This window comes from Pelodiscus sinensis, chromosome 14 (assembly GCF_052426305.1).
Source record: "Pelodiscus sinensis isolate ZL-2025 chromosome 14, ASM5242630v1, whole genome shotgun sequence".
Taxonomy (NCBI): domain Eukaryota; kingdom Metazoa; phylum Chordata; order Testudines; family Trionychidae; genus Pelodiscus; species Pelodiscus sinensis.
Genome location: NC_143065.1, coordinates 24,999,066 through 25,022,676, shown reverse-complemented (window position 1 = coordinate 25,022,676; position 23,611 = coordinate 24,999,066). Strand labels below are relative to the sequence as shown.

General features: G+C 45.2%; 1 protein-coding gene across 3 annotated transcripts in view; it reads left to right on the top strand.

Moving 5' to 3' along the window:
- Positions 1 to 23,611, top strand: part of LOC102453110 (NAD(P) transhydrogenase, mitochondrial-like) — a 92,723-nt gene that overhangs the window by 38,234 nt on the left and 30,878 nt on the right. For all 3 annotated transcript variants that reach the window (XM_006135049.5, XM_025190703.3, XM_075897170.2), the window contains 5 exons: positions 3,247 to 3,438; positions 5,023 to 5,176; positions 7,157 to 7,318; positions 9,345 to 9,455; positions 17,804 to 17,949. In XM_006135049.5, coding sequence (XP_006135111.3) covers positions 3,247 to 3,438; positions 5,023 to 5,176; positions 7,157 to 7,318; positions 9,345 to 9,455; positions 17,804 to 17,949 — 765 coding nt within the window. The remainder of the gene's footprint in view (positions 1 to 3,246; positions 3,439 to 5,022; positions 5,177 to 7,156; positions 7,319 to 9,344; positions 9,456 to 17,803; positions 17,950 to 23,611) is intronic.

Below are 23,611 nucleotides of genomic sequence, written 5' to 3'. Positions count from 1 at the left end.
CCGTATTCATAAATGCCCTTAAATTAATCCCCAGAGCTTTATTAACAAAACGGCAGAGCTGTCCAATGTCCGACTATAGTAAAAGTGAAGGAAATTTGGCTTAGAGGTTCTTTTTATGTAGTCACTTATAAAACTAATAACGGTCAATTTAACTATTTTACAATGTTGAACCATCAATATTAACCTAGGAATTTGCTATTTTAGCTAAAATGTAAAACCATAAAATGATATAAAGGTGTAATTTATTTGTTGCTAAAACAAACTTAATCTGAATTGTTACAAAGGACCAGATTAAGACACTTTCCCCCCTTCCCAATATGGCCAGCCCAAAGTCGAGAAAAATCATGGAGTCAGGCTCCAAAAATAATAATGTGTAAAAAACATTAAATATTGTGGGGGGATTTTATTTGCCTCCTTGTGTTTAGGGTTCATGTTTTCAGGTGTTTCTCTGCAGCGAGCAGGGCAAGAAACTTACTTTTTTCAGAGGCAGCTGAGAGTCTTTAGTGGAAACATTTTTCTAGCAGCTGGGATTTTACAGACTATGCTAAATGTCACGAGACTCGTGATAAAATTCTGAGAGCTGGCAACACTGCCTTCTTGAGTTGCTGGGTCTCCAGAGTGGACTACCCGATTTTTCCCTCTATCTGTGCATCCTTTGAGTTTATCTAAGGCTTATAGTAAGACCTACTATAAACCAGATGGAAATAATTTTTTATGGGAAATTTGGTCTCTATAAAATCAATATTTCCCATTGGAAATTGTATATCTTGCTGAAATGTTTTGATTTTTCATTAGGAAAATTCAAACACAATTTTTCATTTGGGAATCAGGTTGTTCTAAATTAAAGTATTTCACTTTGCTGAATCAAATTGAAATGTATTGTTTTGGATCAGCTCCACATTAATCTATGTCTGTCTGAAGTGCTATGGTCCTCCTGTAGTTTGGGTGCTTCAAGGCTCTTTCTCCTCAATAGTCTGGTCTCCCTAGCTGGACTACATGACCCACCATGCACAACCTTAGGTATTGTCTACACAGCAGTGTTATTTCGGACTAACTGACTTTATTCCAAAATAACATAGTCCGTGACTACACAGCAAGTACAAGTTAGAGAAGCCTTCAGGATGCTATAATTTTTTTTCTTCCCTTGTTCTTGGCATTTGGCTAGGAGAAGGTCTTCCTTAGATTGAACAGATCCAGTCTATTTCCTGTATGGAGACTCTGGCTATGTCTACACAGCAGCGTTATTTTGGAATAACTGACACTATTCCAAAATAACTTGGTCCACATCTACACAGCAAGCAGTTATTTCAACATAATGTCAAAATAATGCCAAGCTGGAAGTCTTCTTACTCTGACTCCTGTAGCCCTGATTTTATGAGGAGTAAGGGAAGTTGGAGGAAGAGTCCTCTTTCTCAACTTGTGTGTAAACAATGCCAAAAGCCGAAATAAGCTCTTTCGACTTAAGCTACACCAGTGATGTAGTTTAGCTATAGTTGGACTTACATTGTCCCCTTTTCATCAGGAGTGTGATGCCTGCTTGCTTTGTTACAAAGATATAAGGGGGAACTGTGTGGGAAAAAAATGTAAAGTAGGAGCAGCTCTCTGCTCATGGTTATGAGAATCTGAATTAGAGAATGAAGAGACAGCTGGAAAATATGCAGCTCTTAGAGCTCTAGCCAATATCTTTCTGTTTGATTAATAGAAAGCTTTCCCTGGGAGCAGGATATCCCATAACTGCTTACTCTAGGGTTTCAGATACTGAAGGTTGGATGGACACTATAAATGTTCCATGCAGTGCTGCAGCTGTTCATTTAATTTTCCACCCTAAATAGTTCCAAAATCATTAATTCCAGCAGGAATGTTACAATCCTGAACTGTAACAACAAATATTCTTGAAGATCACATGCCTGAGGTGTAATTGTTCTCTGAGTAGAGAGCAATGATAGACCACTATCCCTAGCCCACCTCCCATCCAAGATGAGGTTTCTCTCTAATCCTTTTTTATTTTTTCTAAACTTCAGAATTTTGTACCTTTTGTCCTTGAAAGGAGTTGATGTTTGAAGCCACTTGGGGTCACTGTGGCTTCACTGCAGGGGAAGCACACAAACCCCCTGTAGGAGATGATTGTGCAAGTTCTGAAGGTGGGATGCTGTAAATGAACAATTGAAATGGGACATAGAGCCTCAATAGCATTGCTAGAGCCCCTCTCAATATTCTAGACAGGGGCTAGTTGCCTGTGGCTGTGTTCTGGAAAATCAGCTGCAAAGAGCAGTCCATCTATGGTGTTTCAGTATTAATTTGCACTGATACTGTTTGTGGTTGCCATCACAGGCGACTCATGGTAACACTAGGGAGGTGCTCCACCTCTCTATGCCCCTGCCAAAATGTTAATTGCTAAATAGGATGTCCCCACGTTTCCCCCTCTCTGTTCCTCTGGGAGGCCCTTTCAGCACACCCTCCTCCTGTAGGCACCAGTCACCATTGGTTCCCAGACTTGAACATTGTATCCTTTACCTTACTCCTGAAAGAGCGTTGGAACCAGCACCTGTGACTACATATGGGATAGGTTGGCATCTGCACAATCCAGATGGCTAATAATGGAATGTATAATAATGAGGATAAAATAAAAGAAAAAAATCCAAGAACCTAGGGCACAGAATCTAAGATAGAGCATATGCAGTTGTTTTGAGAGTATAGAAATATTTGCTTTTCAATAGTCCGTACACTTCAGCTATAATACTGGGAGATGTTGGTAAGGAAATGTTACCCTTTTCTGTGTGTTTGCAGGGAATAGAAAATGAAGGTATCTAAAACCATATCTTCCTTTTGAAACTAATTGGAGTGCAGTTAACCTGGGAAACATGTTGTGCAATGTGATCTTTATCAGACAAACAAAAGGTGTTTTCAAACTTTAAAAGCACTTGATTTCTTATTCTCAAAATAAGCACCATATGGTTTCCCAACTGGCCTCCCAGCTTGTTCAGTTTCTGGCTTTCGGACAAAATTGCTGATTTTTTTTTTTGTTTTTTTTGTTTTTTTTGTTCAGACATCAGAGTAAGCCATTAGTTTTAAAAAGAACCTTTAACTTGTAAAACAAAGCATTGGAAAGAAGTGTCTGCAGTAATATGTGAATTTGATTTACTAGCATTTGTAAAATATGCATCAGGTCTGTGGAGGACGCATGAAAAGATTTCAAGATAATACATGAAAAAGGTCTAACATATATTTATTTTTCTTTCTCATCAGGGTGTGGTTCACATTGGTTATACAGATTTGCCAAGTAGAATGGCAACTCAGGCCAGTAGCCTGTATTCCAACAACATCTTGAAATTATTAAAAGCTATTTCTCCTGACAAAGAATATTTTCATTTTGAGCCAAAAGATAATTTTGATTATGGGACTATTGATCATGTCATTAGAGGAACCATGGTAATGAAGGTGAGTTTTAAGCACATTTTGAAAAAGCTGATGATTGGGTATCAATTGTATTACGAAGGACATAAATGTTCCTGTTAGCCAGTCCAGGAAATCTTCTCAGTGGGTAGCTCTTATAGCATTCATAATGGTGCAACATAGTTAGTTTATATTGAAAAGTTCCAAGCACTAACGTAGTTAGGGGCAAAAATGGCTTAGTGAAAGTTATTGCCATTGATTTTGTGATACATAAAGAAGAATTCAAGACTAAGGATTGATCCATTAACTCAGTGATTGTGGGAGATATGAATTCAATGCCAGATGAGGCTTTTTGCTCTGGGATCAATATGTACTAACAACAAGAGAAGATGTCTTCTGCCAAAAAGTCAGATGGGTGGGTGGGAGTATGAGCTGTGTGTGGTTCTTGAAATAATGTCGATTAGCGTTAACATTGGAAAGTTTTATGGGCTGGAGGATGTTTCTGCGATGCAGTCACACCAGTGTGCAAGGAACAATGGCACTGTTGCTTAAGACAATAATAGGCTTCTGAAGCATCCGACTACCCCTCACCAACCGTCAGAGTCTTCGCAGTAGAAATCACTCTCCTTTCATAAATTCTCTGCTCCTGTCACAGTGGCAAAGGAGGCAAGGGAACTGACCAAGCAATTCAATGATGACTAAGATCACTTGTGTATTGACTGTGATGATTCCAAACAAGAGAAATGTCTTTGGATGAACTAATTTTTTTGCGGGGATGTTTATTTTGGATGGAATATAAAGTGTAGTTCTGTTGATAAGGTGAATTCACAAGGATCCATGTTTGCCTTCAGGTATGATTAGACCAAAGCATAGACATGCACAATAGTTAGATATTGGCAGGCTGAAATCAATACAGGTTGAACCTCTCTTGTCTGGCACTCTGGTCTGTCAACATCTGTGGTCGGGCATGATTTTAGTTAGCCAGATTTAGCATGGGTATGGCCAAGTTTCCTGGGGTCCCATAAAGTTTCTTTATAGCCACCAGTCTTGGCTGTCAGAAGATAATTAGGGATAAATTAGAGCTAAATAACAGCACAGAACACTAAGAGCCCAGTAAGCAGTAGAAGTGTTGTAATGCTGCTAGACAGTATTGACCTCTTGTACTCCGGACAATTCTCTGGTTTGGCACTGGTCAGGTTCTAAGGGTGCCAGACTAGACAAACTGTAGTTCTGACAGGATTTGACAGGGAGAAACATAATAGACCCAAAAGATACCAGGCCGGATGCTGTGCTGCAATGAACGTGGGGATGGAGAGGCCAAAGGTGTTTTTTCTCCACTGACTGAATCCAGCAACCAATGCTAATTTCACCCCTAAAGTTATTTAATTTCAATATAGATTTTTAAAATGTAAATTTTCAAAACAAGCATCTTTGCAATAAAATTACCTGTGCTCTTTCATCAGTGTAGTAAAAAGTAAATGCCAAATCCTGTATCTTTCCTCCTCTGAGCAACCCCAGTGCCTTCAATGAGCCAGCTCCCATGAGTAAATGTCACAGGATCCAACCCTAACATAATGGAAGCCAAGATACCCCAGGAATCCATCAGAGTCATTGTCTTGTTTGTCACAGGATGGCAAGAATTTATTTCCAGCACCTTTACCAAGAACAATGCCGCCTCCTGACCCTGCTAAACAAAAAACCGTGCATGAACTAGAAGCTGAGAAAAAAGCATCAGTTTCACCATTCAGGAAAACCATGACCTCTTCTGGAGTTTACACAGCAGGTAAAAATGATTTTGTTGCACAATCCAATTTGTTTGCCTTTAATTTAATCTGCGTGAGTATTTACTTTGAAATAAAACCATCTCCTGAACTAGAGCTATTCAAGGTGTCTTAAAAATGAAAAGTATCAGAACAGGTTACATAATCTGCTGACTTGTTACTTTCCATGTGAATGGGGCTATGTCTACACTACACTGATAATTGGAATAAGGTATGCAAGTTAGCCCATCTACACTGGGCTAAATTTTGGAAAAGCTTCCTCTTTCAGAAGAGCCCTTCTTCCTTGTGGGAGGAGGAAGACAGGGCTTCCGAAAGAGAGCATCTGCTCTTCTGCGAAAAAAAGTGGAAGAGCAGACTCGTTCCCTGGATGCGGCAGAGTTTTTCCGGGATACCAGAGGTATCCTGAAAAAAACCTGTAGTGTAGATGTAGCCTGAGAGGCTAGAAAATGGGGAATATGATGGTAGGGTATAGGTTAGTTTTCTGAAATGCTATGTTAAATCACTCTATACTGCCCTGCTTGTAACTGCATAGATAATAGAGTCAATATGATATCGTTTGTGGGCCAGTTCCAAAGCCACTTAATATTAATGACTTCAAAGATTTTAGGATCAGGTTTTAATGCACTATAGATTCCCAAATGTCATTGTCAGGGCTCTGGTTATTATACTTTGAAAAATACAGTGTTAAAGTGGAAAATAAATCAAATCAGATAGCAAGGTTTTGATTTCAGCTAGTAATGTTTTCACTCATAAATAGTATTGCATTATTCTGTCTGTATTATGTTTCTGTGAAAAGAACAAGGGTAGAATTAATATAAAAATAATCTTTGATGTAAGTGATGACAGAACATCTTAACACACCTCTGAGGGCTGTTCACCTTCTGAAATCTTGTGCCAAATAAATGATCGACAAAAGGATTAGCCATTAGTCCAAAGAAAGGGATTTTTTGGCAGTGAAGAGAATGGATTTTAAAGAGGTGTGGGGGAGGAGGAAGATCTAAGAACTTGCTTTCATTTAGAAAATCTTCCCAAATTCCATCCCAAAAAACCCTACCATACTGCCTCATCACAGTGGTTTTGCCATCACCGGGTAATAAACTTATAAAGAAACTCATTACTGGATACTGTCCATAGAGTGTAATCACTTTATAATCCCATAGTGGTGATCTGTTTTCTTTGATTAATGCTGCCAAACGCAAGTTTAAATATTTCAATAAAGCTTTCTCAGGCTGTTTAGCACTTCAAAAACTGCAGCCCCCTCACTCCCTGCTAAGAGCCAGATTCTGTCACCCTCACTCATGAGTACTACTCTGCTCAGAGGGTGGTCTAATTGATTGGTCTGGAACTATGTAAGTAGGAAAGTGCTACAGAATGGGGCAGAAATTAGCCCTCTGTTTAAAAAACACAAGGGAATTTCAATCTCTAACAATGATGCATTCTTTTCCTAGAGAAAAACAATGTTTGAAATTTGAGTTTGTATGGCCAAGAAGACATAGAAGACATATTGTACTGAAGAAGATATTAGAGTTTTTACAAATGGAACATTGTTAAAATATTTGTGTGGTCTGCCTGTTTCAATAATAATTAGCTGCTACACTGTGGTCTCTTTTCCTAATAGAGCATTGAAGATTGTGAGATGCCATTAGAGAATCAATGCCATTTTTAAAAATTAAGCGTGCTGCTGTGCTTTGCTCGAGCAAAATATTTTGCATTTCAGAAATGTTTATTGTTGGCATCTCCAGCTCTGGATTCCAAGGCCAGAACAGATAAATTGATCAAATGAATTCTACTCTAGTTGTGGCAGAAACAAGGAAAAAAAGTGATGCGTATAAAAGCATGTCTAGTAGCCTTCTCGTACTCCCATTGATGTCACTGGCAAAGTTTCATTGAAACAGAGCAAAGTTTGTGCTCTGTTTTTATTTTATGATTAATAAAGAAAATGCTGCTTTTTAAATCCTCTGAGCACATGCTTTTTTTTTTAGGCTTGACAGGTGTTTTAGGATTGGGGCTTATTTCTCCTAATGCTGCTTTTACTCAAATGGTGACCACATTTGGTCTGGCAGGAATCGTTGGCTATCATACTGTCTGGGGCGTCACACCAGCCCTGCATTCACCCCTCATGTCAGTAACAAATGCAATTTCTGGTAAGTGCACTTCTTTCTTCTCTTGTGTGTTTTAGTATGAGAGAGTTTGAGTCAAAATTTCTGCTGGGACACTTCTACAGGTGAGGAAACTGAGACATAAAATGGAAAGTGACTTACTGAAGGCCAGAGCATGATTTAATGTTATAACTGGGATTAGAAGTCAGGAGTTCCTGCCTCTCAAATCCTTGCTCAGTGCTCTAGACACTGCTGCCTTTCGTCTTTACTTATATCCCTGGTCAACTTCCTCACACAGAACTCTCGCTAGAATCACTCAGCCAAGAGCTGAGTGAAAATCATTCCTTTTAAAGATAAAGCCAATATATTAGTATAAAACTTATATAACAGATGCAAATACCTGTGTGAGGAATGAGAGGGTGGGGAAGAATCCTCTGAGGCTTTTAAGCATGAAGCATGGCAATCACAAGAAGCATGGCAATCATAGCATCACTGTAGACACTTGGTAGGCTGTGTTGCTTTCCACATCCTTTGGCTTTGATCTGGTTAGGCCAGCTTCTACCTGACCCTTTTATAGCTGGGTGGGAGGGAGAAGGCAAGGTGTCTGGCACAACTGTAATCCCTACACTTGGCAAGGAGGAAGTGTAGTCACACTTCTTTTATAGGCTAGGTCTATCCCATATCCTCCTTATGTCAACATGCATAGGACATACATTGCATACCCAGCATGGGTATAAGTAGCTGTGGAAATGGTCTATTCAGACTGTAAGCTCGTTCAGGCCGGAACTGTGTGCTGCTCTGTGTTTGAACAGTGCCCAGTAGGGCCCTAGACATGCCCAAGCTGTAGCGCATATATCCTACATGGCTCTCTAAATAGCTAATCCATGCCTCCCCCATCTACAGTGCTATTTTCAGTGACCTACTGCTAGAGCCTCTCCCTGCTACAAGCAGTGGGGAGGCAGTAGGGAAATGCTCTGGCAGGGTGATGTGATGGAAGCATGCTGCCTCATCCGACAGGGACCCTCCTCCTGAACATCTGGGAGATCTGGGGAGGAAAGCTTCCTGGAGAAGGGAGATGATCATAGGCATCAACCCCCTGGGTGATCTGGAGCTGGAGCACCCCAGGAGAAAAATTTGTGGGTGCAGAGCACCTCCAGTAGCAAGTTCCCTCACTGTGCCTCTCATGCACTGGTGGCTCTGCACTTACAAACTCCCCTCCCCCCCAGTGTTTCCTGAGCACCACAAACAACTGATTTATGGTGTTCAAGCTCTGGGAGGGAGGGGAAGGAGGGAGGATGGGCACACGTGGAGGAGCAAGTGGCAGGATGGGGATGAAGCAGGGGCAGGAAGAGGCAGGGCAGGACAAAGTTTTGGGGGAAGGAGTAGAAGGGAGGGCCAGAACAGAAGGGGGATTAAGCGTCCCCCACCAGGAAGAAGATGGAGATGTTGCAATATTATTTAAATGTGATGGACTTTATGTGGCACCATAACAGTACCACTTCACCTTAGTAATGCCCTGCTGATATTATTAAACATGTTTATTATGTTGGTGCCCAAGGACAACCAACCTACTGTGCTGGTCACTATTCAAATACAGAGTAGCAAACAGTCCCTGCCTGAAAGAGCTTACAGTCTCAGTATACCAGACAGGCTCTGGATCAGGAAAAGGCTAGAACACCCGCACAGAGATAATAGCGTGATGGCAGCAAACATCGTGCTAATGACATGATCATTTGAGGGTGGAGGTAGGATGAGATAAAAAAGGTGAAGGGAGAAGGGTTGAGGGGAACAGGAAAGGAGAGAAGAGGGTAAGGGGCAGGCGTGGAGTGAAGCTGAGGTGAAGAGACTGTGAGGAAGAATGAGGAAGAGGTTTGGAGCAAACAGCCAATCAGCACTGGACACAAAGTCCTGTCAATACGGTAGAAAGTTCTGTGGATTGCATAAGGTCCCTTGTTTGGCTACTTCTGTCCCTCCCAGATGGAATTTCTCATTGGTTCCACAGCAGATCAATTATTTATTAATTCTTGTATGTATTTTGTCATCAAGTATTGATTTATTCTGTTGTCTTTAGGTCTTACTGCTGTAGGAGGTTTGGTTTTAATGGGTGGATCTTACTTTCCTGCTACATTGCCTCAAACACTAGCCTTACTAGCTGCATTTGTTTCTTCTGTCAATATTGCAGGTGAGCAGTGTTTTCCTCTATATTTTATGATGAACACTTATGTATGCTGACATTACAGGACATGTTATATTTTTCTATGCATTGGTGCATGGCATTTCTGTGTTCTGTGAATGCCAATTGCTAATCACTCGTGGCAAAGTTGTGCAGATTTCTGGACTGTAACCATAAGCTACGACAAAAATACATTCAAAATCCATCAACAAAACCCACTAGACTCTCCTGAATCTCACAACCTGTAGTGCGGAGCTCAGTTTTCTATTGATGAAATTCTTTGGGTCATATTTTCCAAGGATGATGGCTTCTAAATTTGTACAGGTTAGACTTCCCTAGACTGGCACCCTTGGGACCAGAGCTGTCCCAAACCAGGGAGTTTGCTGGAGCAAGGGAGTCAGTGCTCCCCTGCTGGCTGCACTGCTCCCAGACTTTGGCATGGGTTCCTCACCCTACTGCCCCAGGGTCTCCCAGGGTTCCCGGTGGGAATCTTGGCCTCTGCTGGCCCTGCTGCCACAGAGTGTTCCCCAGGGTTCCCAGCTGGAGCTACCCGGCCACCACCAGCCCTGATGCTGCCACGGGTTCCCTAGCTGGACTGCCTGGCCATCTCGCCCTGCTGCTAGGGCTGCCCCGCTGCCTCTGGGGATTCCAGCCACCCGCCTCCATCAGCCTTACTTCAGCCGGGGTTCCCTAGCAGAGGCTGCCTTGTCACCCCAGGCCTTCTGCCACTGGGGAGTTCCTGGCTGGGGCTGCCTGGCCACCGGCAGCCTCCCTGCAACCAGGGATTCCCAGCCGGGACCCCGGTCACATGACCCAGCTGACACTGGGGGTTCTCTGGCTGGGGCGGGAGCTCCCAGCCACTGCCTGGCCTCACTAACATCAGGGGTTCCCCAGCTGGGAATGGGGCTCCCCAGCCACCATGCTCTGCTAACACCAGGGGTTCCCCAACCAAGGTGGCTCCCCAGATGCCACTTGTCCCAGCCAAGGCTCCCTAGCCCCTGTGTTGCTCCTGCCTCCAAGACTCTTTGGTTCAGCAACATCCATGGCCCTATAGTACCACGGATGTTGCTGAATCAGAGAATCCCAGATGTGGGAGGTTCAATCTCTACTTGCCAGTTTTCACACACTCTAGCTACATCTACACAGCACCATTATTTCAGAATAATTCACATTATCTCAAAATAACAAAGTATGCATCTACACACAAACAGTCGAAACATAATGTCGAAAACACAACACAATGTCAAAAAAATGTCCCGCTGGAGAACTTCTCACTCCGACTCCTGTAACCCTCATTTTACCACAATTAAGGGAAGTCAGAGGAAGAGTGCTCTATTTCAAAATAAGTGCTGTGTAGATGTGCCCAAATTCAAAATATCATAGCTCAAGTTGCATAGCTTATTTTGAGGTTAGTCCTGCTGCGTAGACATACCCTAAAAAACCTGAATTGGTACTCAGAAACTGGATTGTGAGACATTTAACCACCCATGTGTGTACACACATGCTGTTTACATTTGCCATAATATGCATGCCCAACACTACATTTGCAGATATAGAATCTGGATTGAGTCTTTGTTGAATTAAATTATAATTTGTCAAAGCTGAACATTTTGCACGCCAGAGATTTTGTCTGTTGGCATTTCTGTGTCTGCATTTGAATGGACAAAGAAATAGACAAACTGATGAATTGGATTCTATTGTAAGCTAAGTTGGAGGCCAGGAAAAGATCCCTTTGAAAATTTGGCTCTAGTGGTATTTTAATTCCTATGGGTTTTTTTGCACACAATCTTAAATCAAATAACTTGGTTTTCAAAAGTAAATGTCTGTGTGGAGGCTTATGTTAGGAGTAACAGTTTCTGTAGCAGAAGTGAGTAGTTACCCTGGAAAGCCTCTGCTCTGAGGGTATGTCTACACTACAGCGTTATTTCGAAATATCTTATTTTGAAATACAGCCGCTCCCCGAGTTGCGAACGGTCGAGTTACGACCATTTGCACTTACAACCAAAGCTCCCATGAAGCGGTCGTAAAGGCGGTCCCTGAGTTACGAACGCGACCCGTGCTTACGAACAGCACGGTCAAGTGTAACTCAATGGGGTCCGAGTTACGAACAGATCGAGTTATGGCCAAGTGTTTGGTCCGTAACTCGTTCGTAACTCAGAGAGGGGCTGTAGTTAATTCGAAATAACTTATTTCGAAATAACGCGTCTACACAAAAAAAGCATTTAGAAATAGCATTTTGCTATTTCGAAAAAGTGAGTCCACACTGATTGGACGCTGAATCGCATTAAGGCCGGCCGGAACCAGGTCTGGCAGGGCATCAGGTCAGGAATTACTTTGTGTGGCTGTTGCCTGAGGCTATCTGAGGCTTTTGCTTAAAGGGACCCCCCTGGACAGCCGGTTCTCAGCTTTCCCGGCTTGCATGCTTACCTCGCTGAGGGACAGCAAAGCATTTTTCTTTCTGTTTTGATTGCCCTCACTCGGGACACCACAGCACTCAGCACCATGGAGCCAGAGCTACCCCTGGGCACTCTGGTGCTCATTTTGGATGCATTGCTGCAAGCCTGGCTGCAATTGCTGGAGACTGTCTGGCAGCATCTGCTGCAGCCCAACCCCCCAGCCCTCTTCCTGACCCCCCCCCTGGGGGCTGGGGAGGAGCAGCAGCAGTGCCTGGATGTCAGTGTGCCCTGCCGTATCTAGCTTCTGGACACCAGCAGTGACTGGTGGGACCACATCATCCTGGAGCACTGGGGAGACCAACAGGATGAAGAAGGACACTTTCCTCGAGCTCTGTGAGTGGCTTACCCCTGCTCTGTGGCGATGGGACACGCACATGAGGCCCGCCATTTCCCTCCACAAGCATGTGGCCATCGCCCTCTGCAAGCTCTCCATGCCAGATAGCTACCAATCCATGTTGAACCAGTTCAGCGTGGGGAGATCCACCGTCGGAGCAGTGCTTATGCAGGTATGGCAATCTCTGGCCACTGTGCCAGGAAGGGGGGTTTCTCCTGGGAGTGGGGGTGCAGGGCAGTGGCGGGGAAGGAGCACTCTCAGCCACCCAGGCACCTTAGTGACTGTGGTTTTGTGTGTCCCTCTGCAGGTGATCAAGGCCATCAATAGAGTGCTGCTCCACAGAGTCATCCACCTCACCGATGTGGATGCGGTCATGGAGGGGTTTGGCACCCTGGGCTTCCCCAACTGTGGGGGGGGGTGGAGGCAATCGACGGGACGCACATCCCCATCCGTGCCCTGCACCATGAGGCCTCCCTCTACATCAACTGGAAGGGATACATCTCGGTCATCCTGCAGGCTGTGTCTGACCACTGGGGCTAGTTTGTGGACATCAACGTGGGCTGGTCCGATAAAGCACACGACGCGCGGGTGTTCCGCAACTCCTCCGTGTGCCAGAGGCTGCACGCCGGGACTTTCTTCCCCGACTGCCACATCAGGGTCGGGGACGTGGATGTGCCTGTGTGCCTGGTGGGGGATGCAGCCTACCCACTACAACCCTGGCTCATGAAGCCCTACATGGGACACCTCAACCCCTCCCAACAGTCCTTTAATGCCAAGCTTGGCAGGGCCCGTATCATGGTGGAGGGGTTATTGTCTGGTTGAAGGCCCGTTTTAGATGCCTCCTCACCCGCCTGTACCTCTCCGAGCGGAATATTCTGCACATGGTGGCAGCGTGTTCTGTGCCACATAATTTGTGAGAGAGGAAGAGGAAGGCTTTCCTGCTAGCCTGGATGGCAGAGGCTGACCACTTGGCTGGCCTCTACGCACAGCCCTGCACGGCTGCCCATCAGGGGACTGTCCGTATCTGGGAGGCCCTGCGGGAGAGCTTCCGCCCAGAGGAGTGAAGTCTCCCTGGCGTGCCTTATGCCTTATTCCACCTTCATGTCCTTCCACTTTCCCCTCCCTAACCCCCTTTCCTGATGTAAAATAAAAACACATATGTTGCCAAAAAATCCTCTCTTTATTGACCATAACTGGGGTGAGGGGGGAATGAGGGTGGGAGAGGGGAGGGGGAAACCTGGGAGGAGGCAGTTGGAAGGGGGAGGCAAGAGGAGGAGAAGCTCAGGGTTGAGGGTTTTTCTGGTCCACTTGTCTCCCAGCACTGCGGATGCAGGGGCCTCGGTGTCCTCGGGAGGGGACTTGGTATGGAGGGTGGGGCGGGTGGGGAGGTAGGGGAGGAAAAAGGGGGAGGGGAAGTGAGAGCTGGGGCGGCCACAGGGTCTAGAGCGGCATCAGGCAGCAATCTCTGCACCAGGGTCTGCGAGTGGTCGCATGCCCCTGGTCAAGCAGCTCCTGCAAGCTCTCCTGCCGCAGCTGCAGGTCTTCCTGCACCCAGTGCTCCTGGCTGCGGACCTGCCTTCACAGTAACCCCAGGTGCTGCCGCTGGTGGTACTCCTGGTTCCAGGTTAGCCTGCTGAGGGCTCAGGTGCAGAAGGCTGTCCTGGGAGGGGTGGTGCGCCCTGCACTCGCAGCTGGTGCAGCTGTGTAGAAACATGAGAAGTAGTCAGTTCTCCCTGGGGACACAGTGGGTGAAGCCCAACCCCCCTCTGCAAGGTGAGGACGGCAGGTCTCTGCACCATCACGTCCTGCTATCCCCGGAGTGTGAGCTGGCCTCTGTGCTGTATATAGTGTGTGTGTGTGTGGGGGGAAGGGAAAGGGAAAAATGCCCTTCCTCTGTGTAGAGGGGGCTTGTGGAGGGAGGGCATCGTGCAGCATCCCTCCCCGGGGTCAGGAGCATGTCATGTGCCACATGCCCAGGGTGGCACAGCACATGCACAGGTTGCTGCATGCTCCATGGTCAGCAAGGCCCACAGGCACAGTCCCTGGTATCCCTCTCCCTCCTCCCCCCCCCCCCGCCCGTGCATATGGGGACAGTGATGGCACTCACATGTCAAGGCCTCCACGGCCTCGGATGACACCGGCGACAGGCTTTCTGAGATGGCTCGGGGGTCCTGGGTGCAGGGCACGCTCCCTCCAGCCTCTTGCGGCTCCTGGACGTCCTCCTCCTCCTCCTCCTCGGTGTCATGGGCAGGGCCCTCTGCCCCAGGGTCGATGACCACCTGGGGGGCATGGACCATCTGACCCCCCCAGGATGTGGTCCAGGTCATTGTAATAGGGGCAGGAGTCCGGGTCAGCCCCTGGTTGGGAGCTGCCCCCTGAGGTTCTGGCATAGGCCTTCCACAGCTCTTTTATTTTCATACACACCTGCTCCTGGCAGAGCATGTGGCCTTTGGTGGCCAGGCTGTCAGCCATCCACCTGTAGACGGCTGCGTTCCTGTGTCTAGTGCGGAGATCGTGGACATTGGAGGCCTCCCCCCAAACCTCAATGAGGTCCACGATCTCCGCACTAGACCAGGAAGGCACCCGCCTTTTGCAGCCCCTGGTAGGCTTCTGGGAGCTGCCAGCCTGCTCCTGGGGAGTGGTGGAGGGCTGGGTGCCAGTCGGTTGCTGGCTCATGCTGGGCCAGGTGCACAGACTTCTGGCTCTGGGCTGGCAGGGTTGCAGCTGGCACAGGCACTGTGGCCAGAGTCTACCCCTTTAAGGGCTCTGGGGCTGGTGGGGGGGGGGGGAAGCAGAAGAGTTTTCCTGGTTGTGCCCAGAGTGGCCACCAGGGCACCCTAGGAAGGGCTAGAGGCCCCCTATTTCAAAATAAGCATGTACACGGTGCTTATTTCAATTTAGCTTTTTTCGAATTTGGCATTATTCCTCGTGGAATGAGGTTTACCAAATTCGAAATAAGCGCTCCGCTATTTCAAATTTATTTCAAAATAGCGGTTTGGCTGTGTAGATGCTAGGAAAGTTAATTAGAAATAACGGCTGTTATTTCAAATTAATTTTGATGTGCAGACATACCCTAAGAGAACACAGTGGGTATGGCTAGACTACAAGACTTTTTCCAGGATACGAGAGGTATCCCAGAAAAACTCTTCTGCATGCAGGGATGCGTTTGCTCTTCCATTATTTTCTCCAGAAGAGCAAATGCGCTCTTTTGGAAGCCCCTGTATTCTTCATTCCAAAATGAAGGAGGAGGTTTTTCTGACATTTGGCCCAGTGTAGATGGGCCAAATGTCGAAAAAGCCTCTTCCAAGAAAAATATCAAAAAAAGAGGCAGTGTAGCCGTACCCAATGAAGGGTAAACACTATCAAGTTTTACCCATTTTCTTCCTCGATCTCAACACTAGTATTTTTAGTATTTAGTGCATCTAAGACAACAATAATTATGCTTCTAAGACAACAAAAAAGCATCTAAATAAGAGGCCCAATTTTCAGAAGTGATGAGCACCTTATGCTCCCACTGAGGACAAAAGGAACTCAGCATCTCTGAAAATCAAGGGAAAAGATAGGCACCTAATTATGGTCATGGATGTCTATCTTTTCAGGCATACAGACTTGGAAAGCTTCAGCCTACAAAGACATCTGTGCCAGCAGCCCACCATGTGCGAGCAACCTGATAACAACAAACCATTGTACACGCACGCCACAGTGGAGAGGGGGAATGGTTAAGAAAACAAGATTCCAAAGGTTCATTATAAACAACTGCAAGCCAAAACCCATTTTCCAATTTAACTGAAATACATGTGTGCCAATTTAACTTGGATCAGACTCCATTTTGTAAAGAATTAGAGTTCTATTATCAGATGGAGAGATGTATTTTTTTTTGAGAATGTTGCCGTCCCCTAGGAAAGCTAAAATATCTGAAGGGAATAGCTATTAAGGCTTTCAACAATCTTTAAATCAAATAGCAACCTAATACTTGAAATTGGTGAGTATGTGGTACTGTGGATGGTGCTTATATAGCTCCTGTGTATGTAATATTCGAGCACTTTCCAATCTTATTTTGATGCTTTTATCCTCTCAAACTAGTTTACTTGGCATAGTCAAAGAAGTGAAGCTTTAAATAATCCCCGCTTCATTAAAATAAACATGGCCGACGCGCTGTGCCGACAATTAGCTGATCCGGCACAGCGTGGTAGTGTAGACACAGATCAGTCGGCTGGGTAAACCTTTGCCAACAGACCCTGTAAGCCTCGTTTCACGTTGGCACAGCGCAGTGGCCATGTTTATTTTAATGAAGAGGGGATTATTTATATCCCCGCTTCTTTGCCTATGCCAGGTAAACTAGTTTACATGGCTCCGTCGACGGAGCCATGTAGTCTAGACATACCCTCATTGTGCACAAATCAGTCCTGATTAATTGAAAATTATTTTTGATCTTTCTTAAAAAGATGAAAAACAAAGGAAGAAGTCTGCTGGCCTTTTAATCATGGCACTTTGGAGCGATAAATGTTTTGGGAATAAAGGGCCAGAGGAGTGAATTAATATCACCAGAGAATTGCTTTTTCTAGAACATTGAATCAAATTCCACGGTTGTCTGTCTTGCTTTCTCTCTCTGATAGTTCTTCCTCCAGTGAATAAATTTCATTAGTTCCTGTTGTGACATGCTATTTGTTCTCTGTTTATAGAGCTTTCTCTGCCCAATAATTGCTTTTAAATGTCTTTTCCTCTTTCTGGTTACTAACAGGCAAATCTCATACTTGCTGCATAGCCTGTGTAACTGGGATGGGCATTCAGGCCAGGGCAGCAAAGAAGGAATTTCCCTTCCTTTAAGCCATGGGACAGCAGAAGAGCTGTTCCATGACTTCTGTTGCAGTCTCAGGATTACAGTACTCTCTGCTGCTTGTTTCATCTAATTCTCCAGGTCTGTGGAATAACCAATGGAACCACATGCTCCCAGACCCACCACTTCCTTCCAGGGCCTGCCCCTACTTGAGTCTTCAAACTTCCAGCACCCTGGGGAACATAGGTTGTAGTGGTTAGGGTGTGTAGGCCACATGCATTGCCTCTCAGGTTCCTCTCCACTTCCCTTTGCACTGTAGGATTACAGTGGTCCCTCTGTATCCCATGTGCCCTCAGAGGAAAGAGGGAGGTGGGACTATTTGGAGTTCAGAGCAGAGTTGATGCTGAAAAATCTTATTAAAAGAAACCAAAGCAGCTGAGTTACAGAACTGAATATGTTAGTTCTACAAGAGACAGAAGAGAAGACAATGTGCTAACCACATTTAGATAAATTTGCAACCAAATGGTCTGCAGAATGCAAACCCAGAGGTAACCTTCACTCTGCAAGAGTCTGAGAGTCATAGCTGTGTTAATCTGTAACTTTAAAAACAATGAGTAGTCCTGTGGCACCACAGAGACTAACAAAAATATTTAGTATCCTGAGTTTTTGAGGGTAAAATCCACTTCATCAGATATGCAGGAGTGTTTTTTTTAAAATTTATTTATAGTAATGTGCGTACAGGGACTCCCATCTTCTTATTCCTGATGTTCAAATTTATATTCCCCAACAGGCGGTTTCTTAATTACACAACGAATGCTGGATATGTTCAAACGACCTACAGACCCACCAGAATATAATTATCTCTATCTCCTTCCTGGAGCAGTGTTTGTTGGAGGATATGGTGCCTCTCTTGCCAGTGGATATAACGTTGAACAGGTCAGACAACATTCAAATTTATTTTGCTCAGTTATCAGGTTAACCACCTAAGCAGGTAGGCTCAGTTGTGCTAGCAAAACTAAACAAATTAGTGGCCCAAATCTTCTAATACTTACTGTTGACCTTAGTAGTTACCAGTATACTTTGTAAGGGTATGTCTACACTACAAAGTTAGTTCGAACTAACGGACGTTAGTTTGAACTAACTTTAATAGGTGCTACACTAGCGCTCCGCTAGTTCCAATTTGAATCGAACTAGCGGAGCGCTTAGTTCGAACTAGGTAAACCTCATTTTACGAGGACTAACGCCTAGTTCGAACTAGCTAGTTCGAACTAAGGGCTGTGTAGCCCTTTAGTTCGAACTAGTGGGAGGCTAGCCCTCCCCAGGTTTCCCTGGTGGCCACTCTGGCCAACACCAGGGAAACTCTATGCCCCCCTCCCGGCCCCGGACCCCTTAAAGGGGCACGGGCTGGCTACGGTGCCTGTGCCAGGTGCAAGCCTGCCAGCACCCAGCTAGCAGACCCTGCACCTGGCACAGCACAGAGCCACCCACCCGATGCCCCCCAGCCCACCCCCTCTTGCCGGGACCAGGCTGGCAGCTCCCGGGAGCTTGCCCTGGACCGCAAGAGGCGGGCACCTTCCTGGGCTAGTGCGGACATCGTGGACCTCGTCCACGATCTCCGCACTAGGCACAGGAAAGTGGCCGTCTGGGGCAGGAGAGCTGCCAGCCTGGCCACCCAGGACCAGGTGTGCATGAAAATCAAGGGGGTCCACTGAGACCCCCGACACTGAGCCCTGAGCTTACAATGGCCGTCCTGGGTCAGACCAAAGGTCCATCTAGTCCAGTAGCCTGTCTGCCAACAGCAGCCAACCCTAGGGACCCTGGAGGGGATGGTCCGAAGACAGTGACCAAGCCATTTGTCTCGTGCCATCCCTCTCCTGCCTTCCACAAACTTTGGGCAGGGACACCACTCCTACCCTCTGGCTAATAGGACTCCATGGACCCAACCTCCATGACTTGATCTCACTTCCCTTTCAACTCTGTTCTAGTTGTAGCCTTCACAGCCTCCTGCAGCAAGGAGTTCCACAGGTTAACTATTTGCTTTGTCAAGAAGAACAACTTTCTCTTACTAGTTTGAAGCCTGCTACCCATTCCTTTCCTTTGGTGTCCTCTAGTCCTTCTTTATGGGAACTCAGGAAGAACTTTTCTGAATGCACCCTCTCCACCCAACCCCTGCTTTTAGAGACCTCTATCCTGTCCCCCCTCCGTCTCCTCTTTTCCAAGCTGAACAGTCCCAGTCTCTGTAGCCTTTCTTCATCTGGGACCTGTTCCCAACCCCTGATCATGTTAGTTGCCCTCCCCTCTCCCAGCCTTTCTCTTCCCCTCTCGCACCTCCTTTTCCCAGTCTCCCCCAGTTTTTTTCAATAAAGACAGAGTCAATGTTGGAAGAAACGTTATCTTTATTTTGTACATCAATAAGAAGGGGGGCTAGGGAAGGGTAAGTGGAAGGAGGTGAGGGAGGAATGGGGCACGAGCCCCCGATGGGGAGGACTGGGCTGGCTCTGCGGGCTTCTGGGGGTGGAAGCTCTCCTGCAGCCCCCCAATTACTCCCTCTCCCCAGATGGCAGCCTGCGGCAAGTGCAGCCGGGCTGATGGCCGAGTGGTGTGATGTGCCCAGTGTGGGCACTCAGGGCACTCCAAGCCAGAACTTCTTTGCAAGCGGGGCACCCCTTAGAACTGTGTGTCCGGGGTGGGGGTCGGGACCCTTTAAGTGCAGCCCTCGGCTAGCCTGAGACAGCATCTCCATGCTCTAAGTCCTCCTTTTATGCCCTGCCGGCACTGCTTCCGGCCATCCTTAAGCCCTGTTCAGAGTCCACTCAATGTGGACTTGCTAGTTCGAACTAGCAAAACGCTAGTTCGAACTAGTTTTTAGTTCTAGATGCGTTAGTTCGAACTAGCTTAGTTCGAATTAACTAATTCGAACTAAGTTAGTTCGAACTAGCGCTGTAGTGTAGACGTACCCCAAGAGACTATTCACAGCCAGGCACTTGGCTCGGTATTTTCAGAACTGAGCCCCTAATTTTTACTGTTGGCCAAACAATTATAGAGAACTTTCTGGGTGTCTGGCTGATGAGTCTTGCCCACATGCTCAGGGTTTAGCTGATCGCCATATTTGGGGTCGGGAAGGAATTTTCCTCCAGGGTAGATTGGCAGAGGCCCTGGAGGTTTTTCGCCTTCCTCTGTAGCATGGGGTACAGATCACAGCTAGAGGATCTCTGCATCTTGGGGTCTTCAAAGTATTTGAAGGCTTCAATATCTGAGATATAGGTGAGAGGATTATTCTAGGAGGGGTGGGTGAGATTTTGTGGCCTGCACTGTGCAGGGGGTCGGACTAGATGATCATAATGGTCCCTTCTGACCTTGGAGTCTATGAGTCTATTGACTTATATGCAGGAGAGCTGACAGCCATACCATGCTCTGTGCACCTGGAAGGGGCAGGGCCTCAGGTGGAGGGGATGGGGATGAGCCAGCCAGCCCTTAGCACCACCCAGAGTGCATCATGCTGCCCCATTCCCAGCCCATAGAGCCACCTGGAACTTGCGGCACCGTGCTCCAGAGGTGACTTACAGGCCAGCTCCCACCACCTGGCTATTGCTGCTGCTGCAGTAATGGCAACAGCAGCCCGGAGTCCCGAGCCCTTTAGAATCGCCAGGCTCTGGGGCAGTTGCCCCTTTTGTGCTACTTTCTACCCCCCTGTTGGGAGGCCTGCTTACATGGGCAAATATTCTCCATCCATTTTCACTGGATCACAGGATTTCTGGTTTTCTAGTAATCTATCCACCAACTAAAAGAGAGGGAAAAAAACAGTTTTAAAGCCTTTCAGCATATCACTGTCCTTTTTCAAGCAAACTCGTTCATGCAATAAAAGACTGCAGAATTTGGTTCGGTGTTTCCATTCTATGATGGTCTGTTTGTCCTTTCATGAGTTTCTTAGGGTCAGTGAAATACAGTCAAGTCACTGTATCGCCTTTCGGGGAAAAATTGATGAAATACAGCATGAAATTCTGAAGTATATGATAGTGGACATAATGTTGTTTAATAATGGCTTTTCTGAATCTCTTTTAAATAGTCACAGACCATAGGCTACACTTTACATCATTTTCTAGCATCCTAGTAAAACAGAACATATCTGCCTCCTCTGTAACAAACTTTGGAAAGTGCTCTTAAGTAGAATAGACTATTTAGACATATCTCTTTGCAAGAAGAAATTATTTGGTCAAGTATCAATTGGAGTGAGCAAAATTGCAATCTAAAGAATATATATACTTGCAGGGATCCCACAAAATCAGTGATGAGTCCTGGCATGACAATAATGTTTCTATATTGATTGAGAGGCTCGCTCTGTCATGGCAAGATTTGGAAAGCAGAGTTTCTGTATTTTTAATAGGTTCTTTGTACTTTAGTAAGGAACCTTCCTGCTCTTTCTATTTTTTAAATTATTATTTATTATTTATTGAGCACCTTGAGAATGTGTATCAGTTTACAAGCATAAGCTATATACAGTATCTATCCCAAGGAGCTTACATTTTAAACTGGATAGACAATGCAGTTCTGACAGTGCAGTTGAATTAAGCTTCTCAAAGCATTTGCTATGTCAATGCATTTGCTATGTCAATCAACTTAAAAAAAAATGGCACGTGTACATTTTTTTCTAACATCTTTATACATGACTTAGATAGAACTATAGAGACCATGCTGATCAAGTTTGCAGATTATATAAAGCTGGGAGAGTTGTCAATGTTTTGGAGGGTAAAGCTAAAATTCAGTGGGATCTTTACAGACTGGAGTTAAACAACAAAATGGAATTCAACAAAGACAAATATAAGGGTACACAAGGATACATAAAGAAGACAAACATACACTTAGGATAAAAAACCTAAATGCACAAATACAGAAAGGGGGGAACTGGCTAGGCTGTGGCACTGCTGAGAAGGATCTGGAAGGTGGTGGGTCACAACCTCAATATGAATCAGCAAAGTGATGCTGCTGTTTTAAAAAAAAAAAAAAAAAAAGTAAATGCAATTTTACATTGCATTAACAGAGGTGTAATATTCAAGTCACCGAATGTGGTGCTTCCACTCTAGTCATCACTAGGCTTCATCTGGAGCACTGTGTCCAATTTTGGTCAGTAATGCATAGAAAAGACGTAAAGAAACTAGAAAGGATACGAAGACAAGTGGCAAAGATGATCGAAGGAATGGAATGCAAGTCTTATGAGTAAATGGGGAAGGAGCTGGGTACATTCAGCTCGAAAGTGAGGAGATTAAAGAGGGATAGGATACTGGTCTTCAAGTATTTGAAAGGCTGCAGTAAAAAGATGAAGAAAAAAAATTCTCTTTTGCCACAGAGTTCAGGGCAAGAGGCAAAGGGCTCAAACTGCAGCATAGCAGATTTAGATTAAACCTCAGGAAAATCTTCTTAACTGTAAGAATGGCAGGACGCTGGAACAGACTGTCTAGGGTGGGTTGTGAAAGGTCCTTCAGTGGAGGTTTTCAAAAGGAGACTGACTGGCCATCAGTCTAGGATGTCTTAGACACAACAAATCCTGCATCTTGACAGGGCTAGACTAGATGTCACTTACAGTCCCTTCTAAGCCAACTATTCTAATTCACCTCCAAAGTCTTGGCTATTATTCTCAATATGGATACCAGAAGCTGAGTCATTATTTCCTGTCTGAGAGAGTCCAAACAGCAAGCTATGTAGACTCCGAAAGAAGGTATTTCATGAGGAAAATGGCCTGAAAGTAATCAGAACCCCTAGCAAAACTGAACTGGTCCTGTCTCATTAACTCTCAGGATATCCTTCTCCCCACAAAGGTGATCATCCCCAACAATCTGGAAAAATGAGGTGTTAATTTTCATTAATTCTTTAAAGTACTGTAAACAAAACTGTTTCAGAAAAGGAAGCTGATAAATATCCTGGAATTTATCAGAAGGTAATTTAGCAGTCAGAAGGCAAAGTAATGGAACTTATTTCCCAAACAGCTGTATGAGAGAGATTTTCATTTGTGGCACCATTTCTTGAAGTTATACTGAACTAATAGTTTAGGATACCTGATACTTCAGTTACAGAAATAATATAATAAAGTTCCCTACAGGAAATAATACATGAGAGAGTGCTGATAGTAAACATGTAATATCTAATAAATACCTTGATGAGCTACTGAGCAGAAGAATTGGAAACAGTAATGGATATTTATAGCTTATTTCCTAGATAAAAATAAAGTAGTTGCATAGGCTTGCTGGCCACAAAACATGCTTGCTGGCATGTTTGATATAACACACTACAAGGCCAATAGTTAGAAAGATACTGGGCCAAAGTCTCTGGTGTAAATGGGCAAAACTCTATTCAAGTCAGAGGAGCCTCACCCATTTACACAAGTATAAAGTTTGGCCAGTATGTGTTCCCCAAACAGTGACAAAGTAGAATGTGTATAGGGGTTAAGGATAGGATTCTAGGAGAATTACCTGATAATTTCTAATCGAGCTGCATACCAGAATGTGCAGCTCAGACTGAGTCCATTAAAAGAATTTTAGTGTTAGTCCTTATAGCCTGGATCCTTATTATGATATTATGTAGACACTTTTACAGTAACAACCTG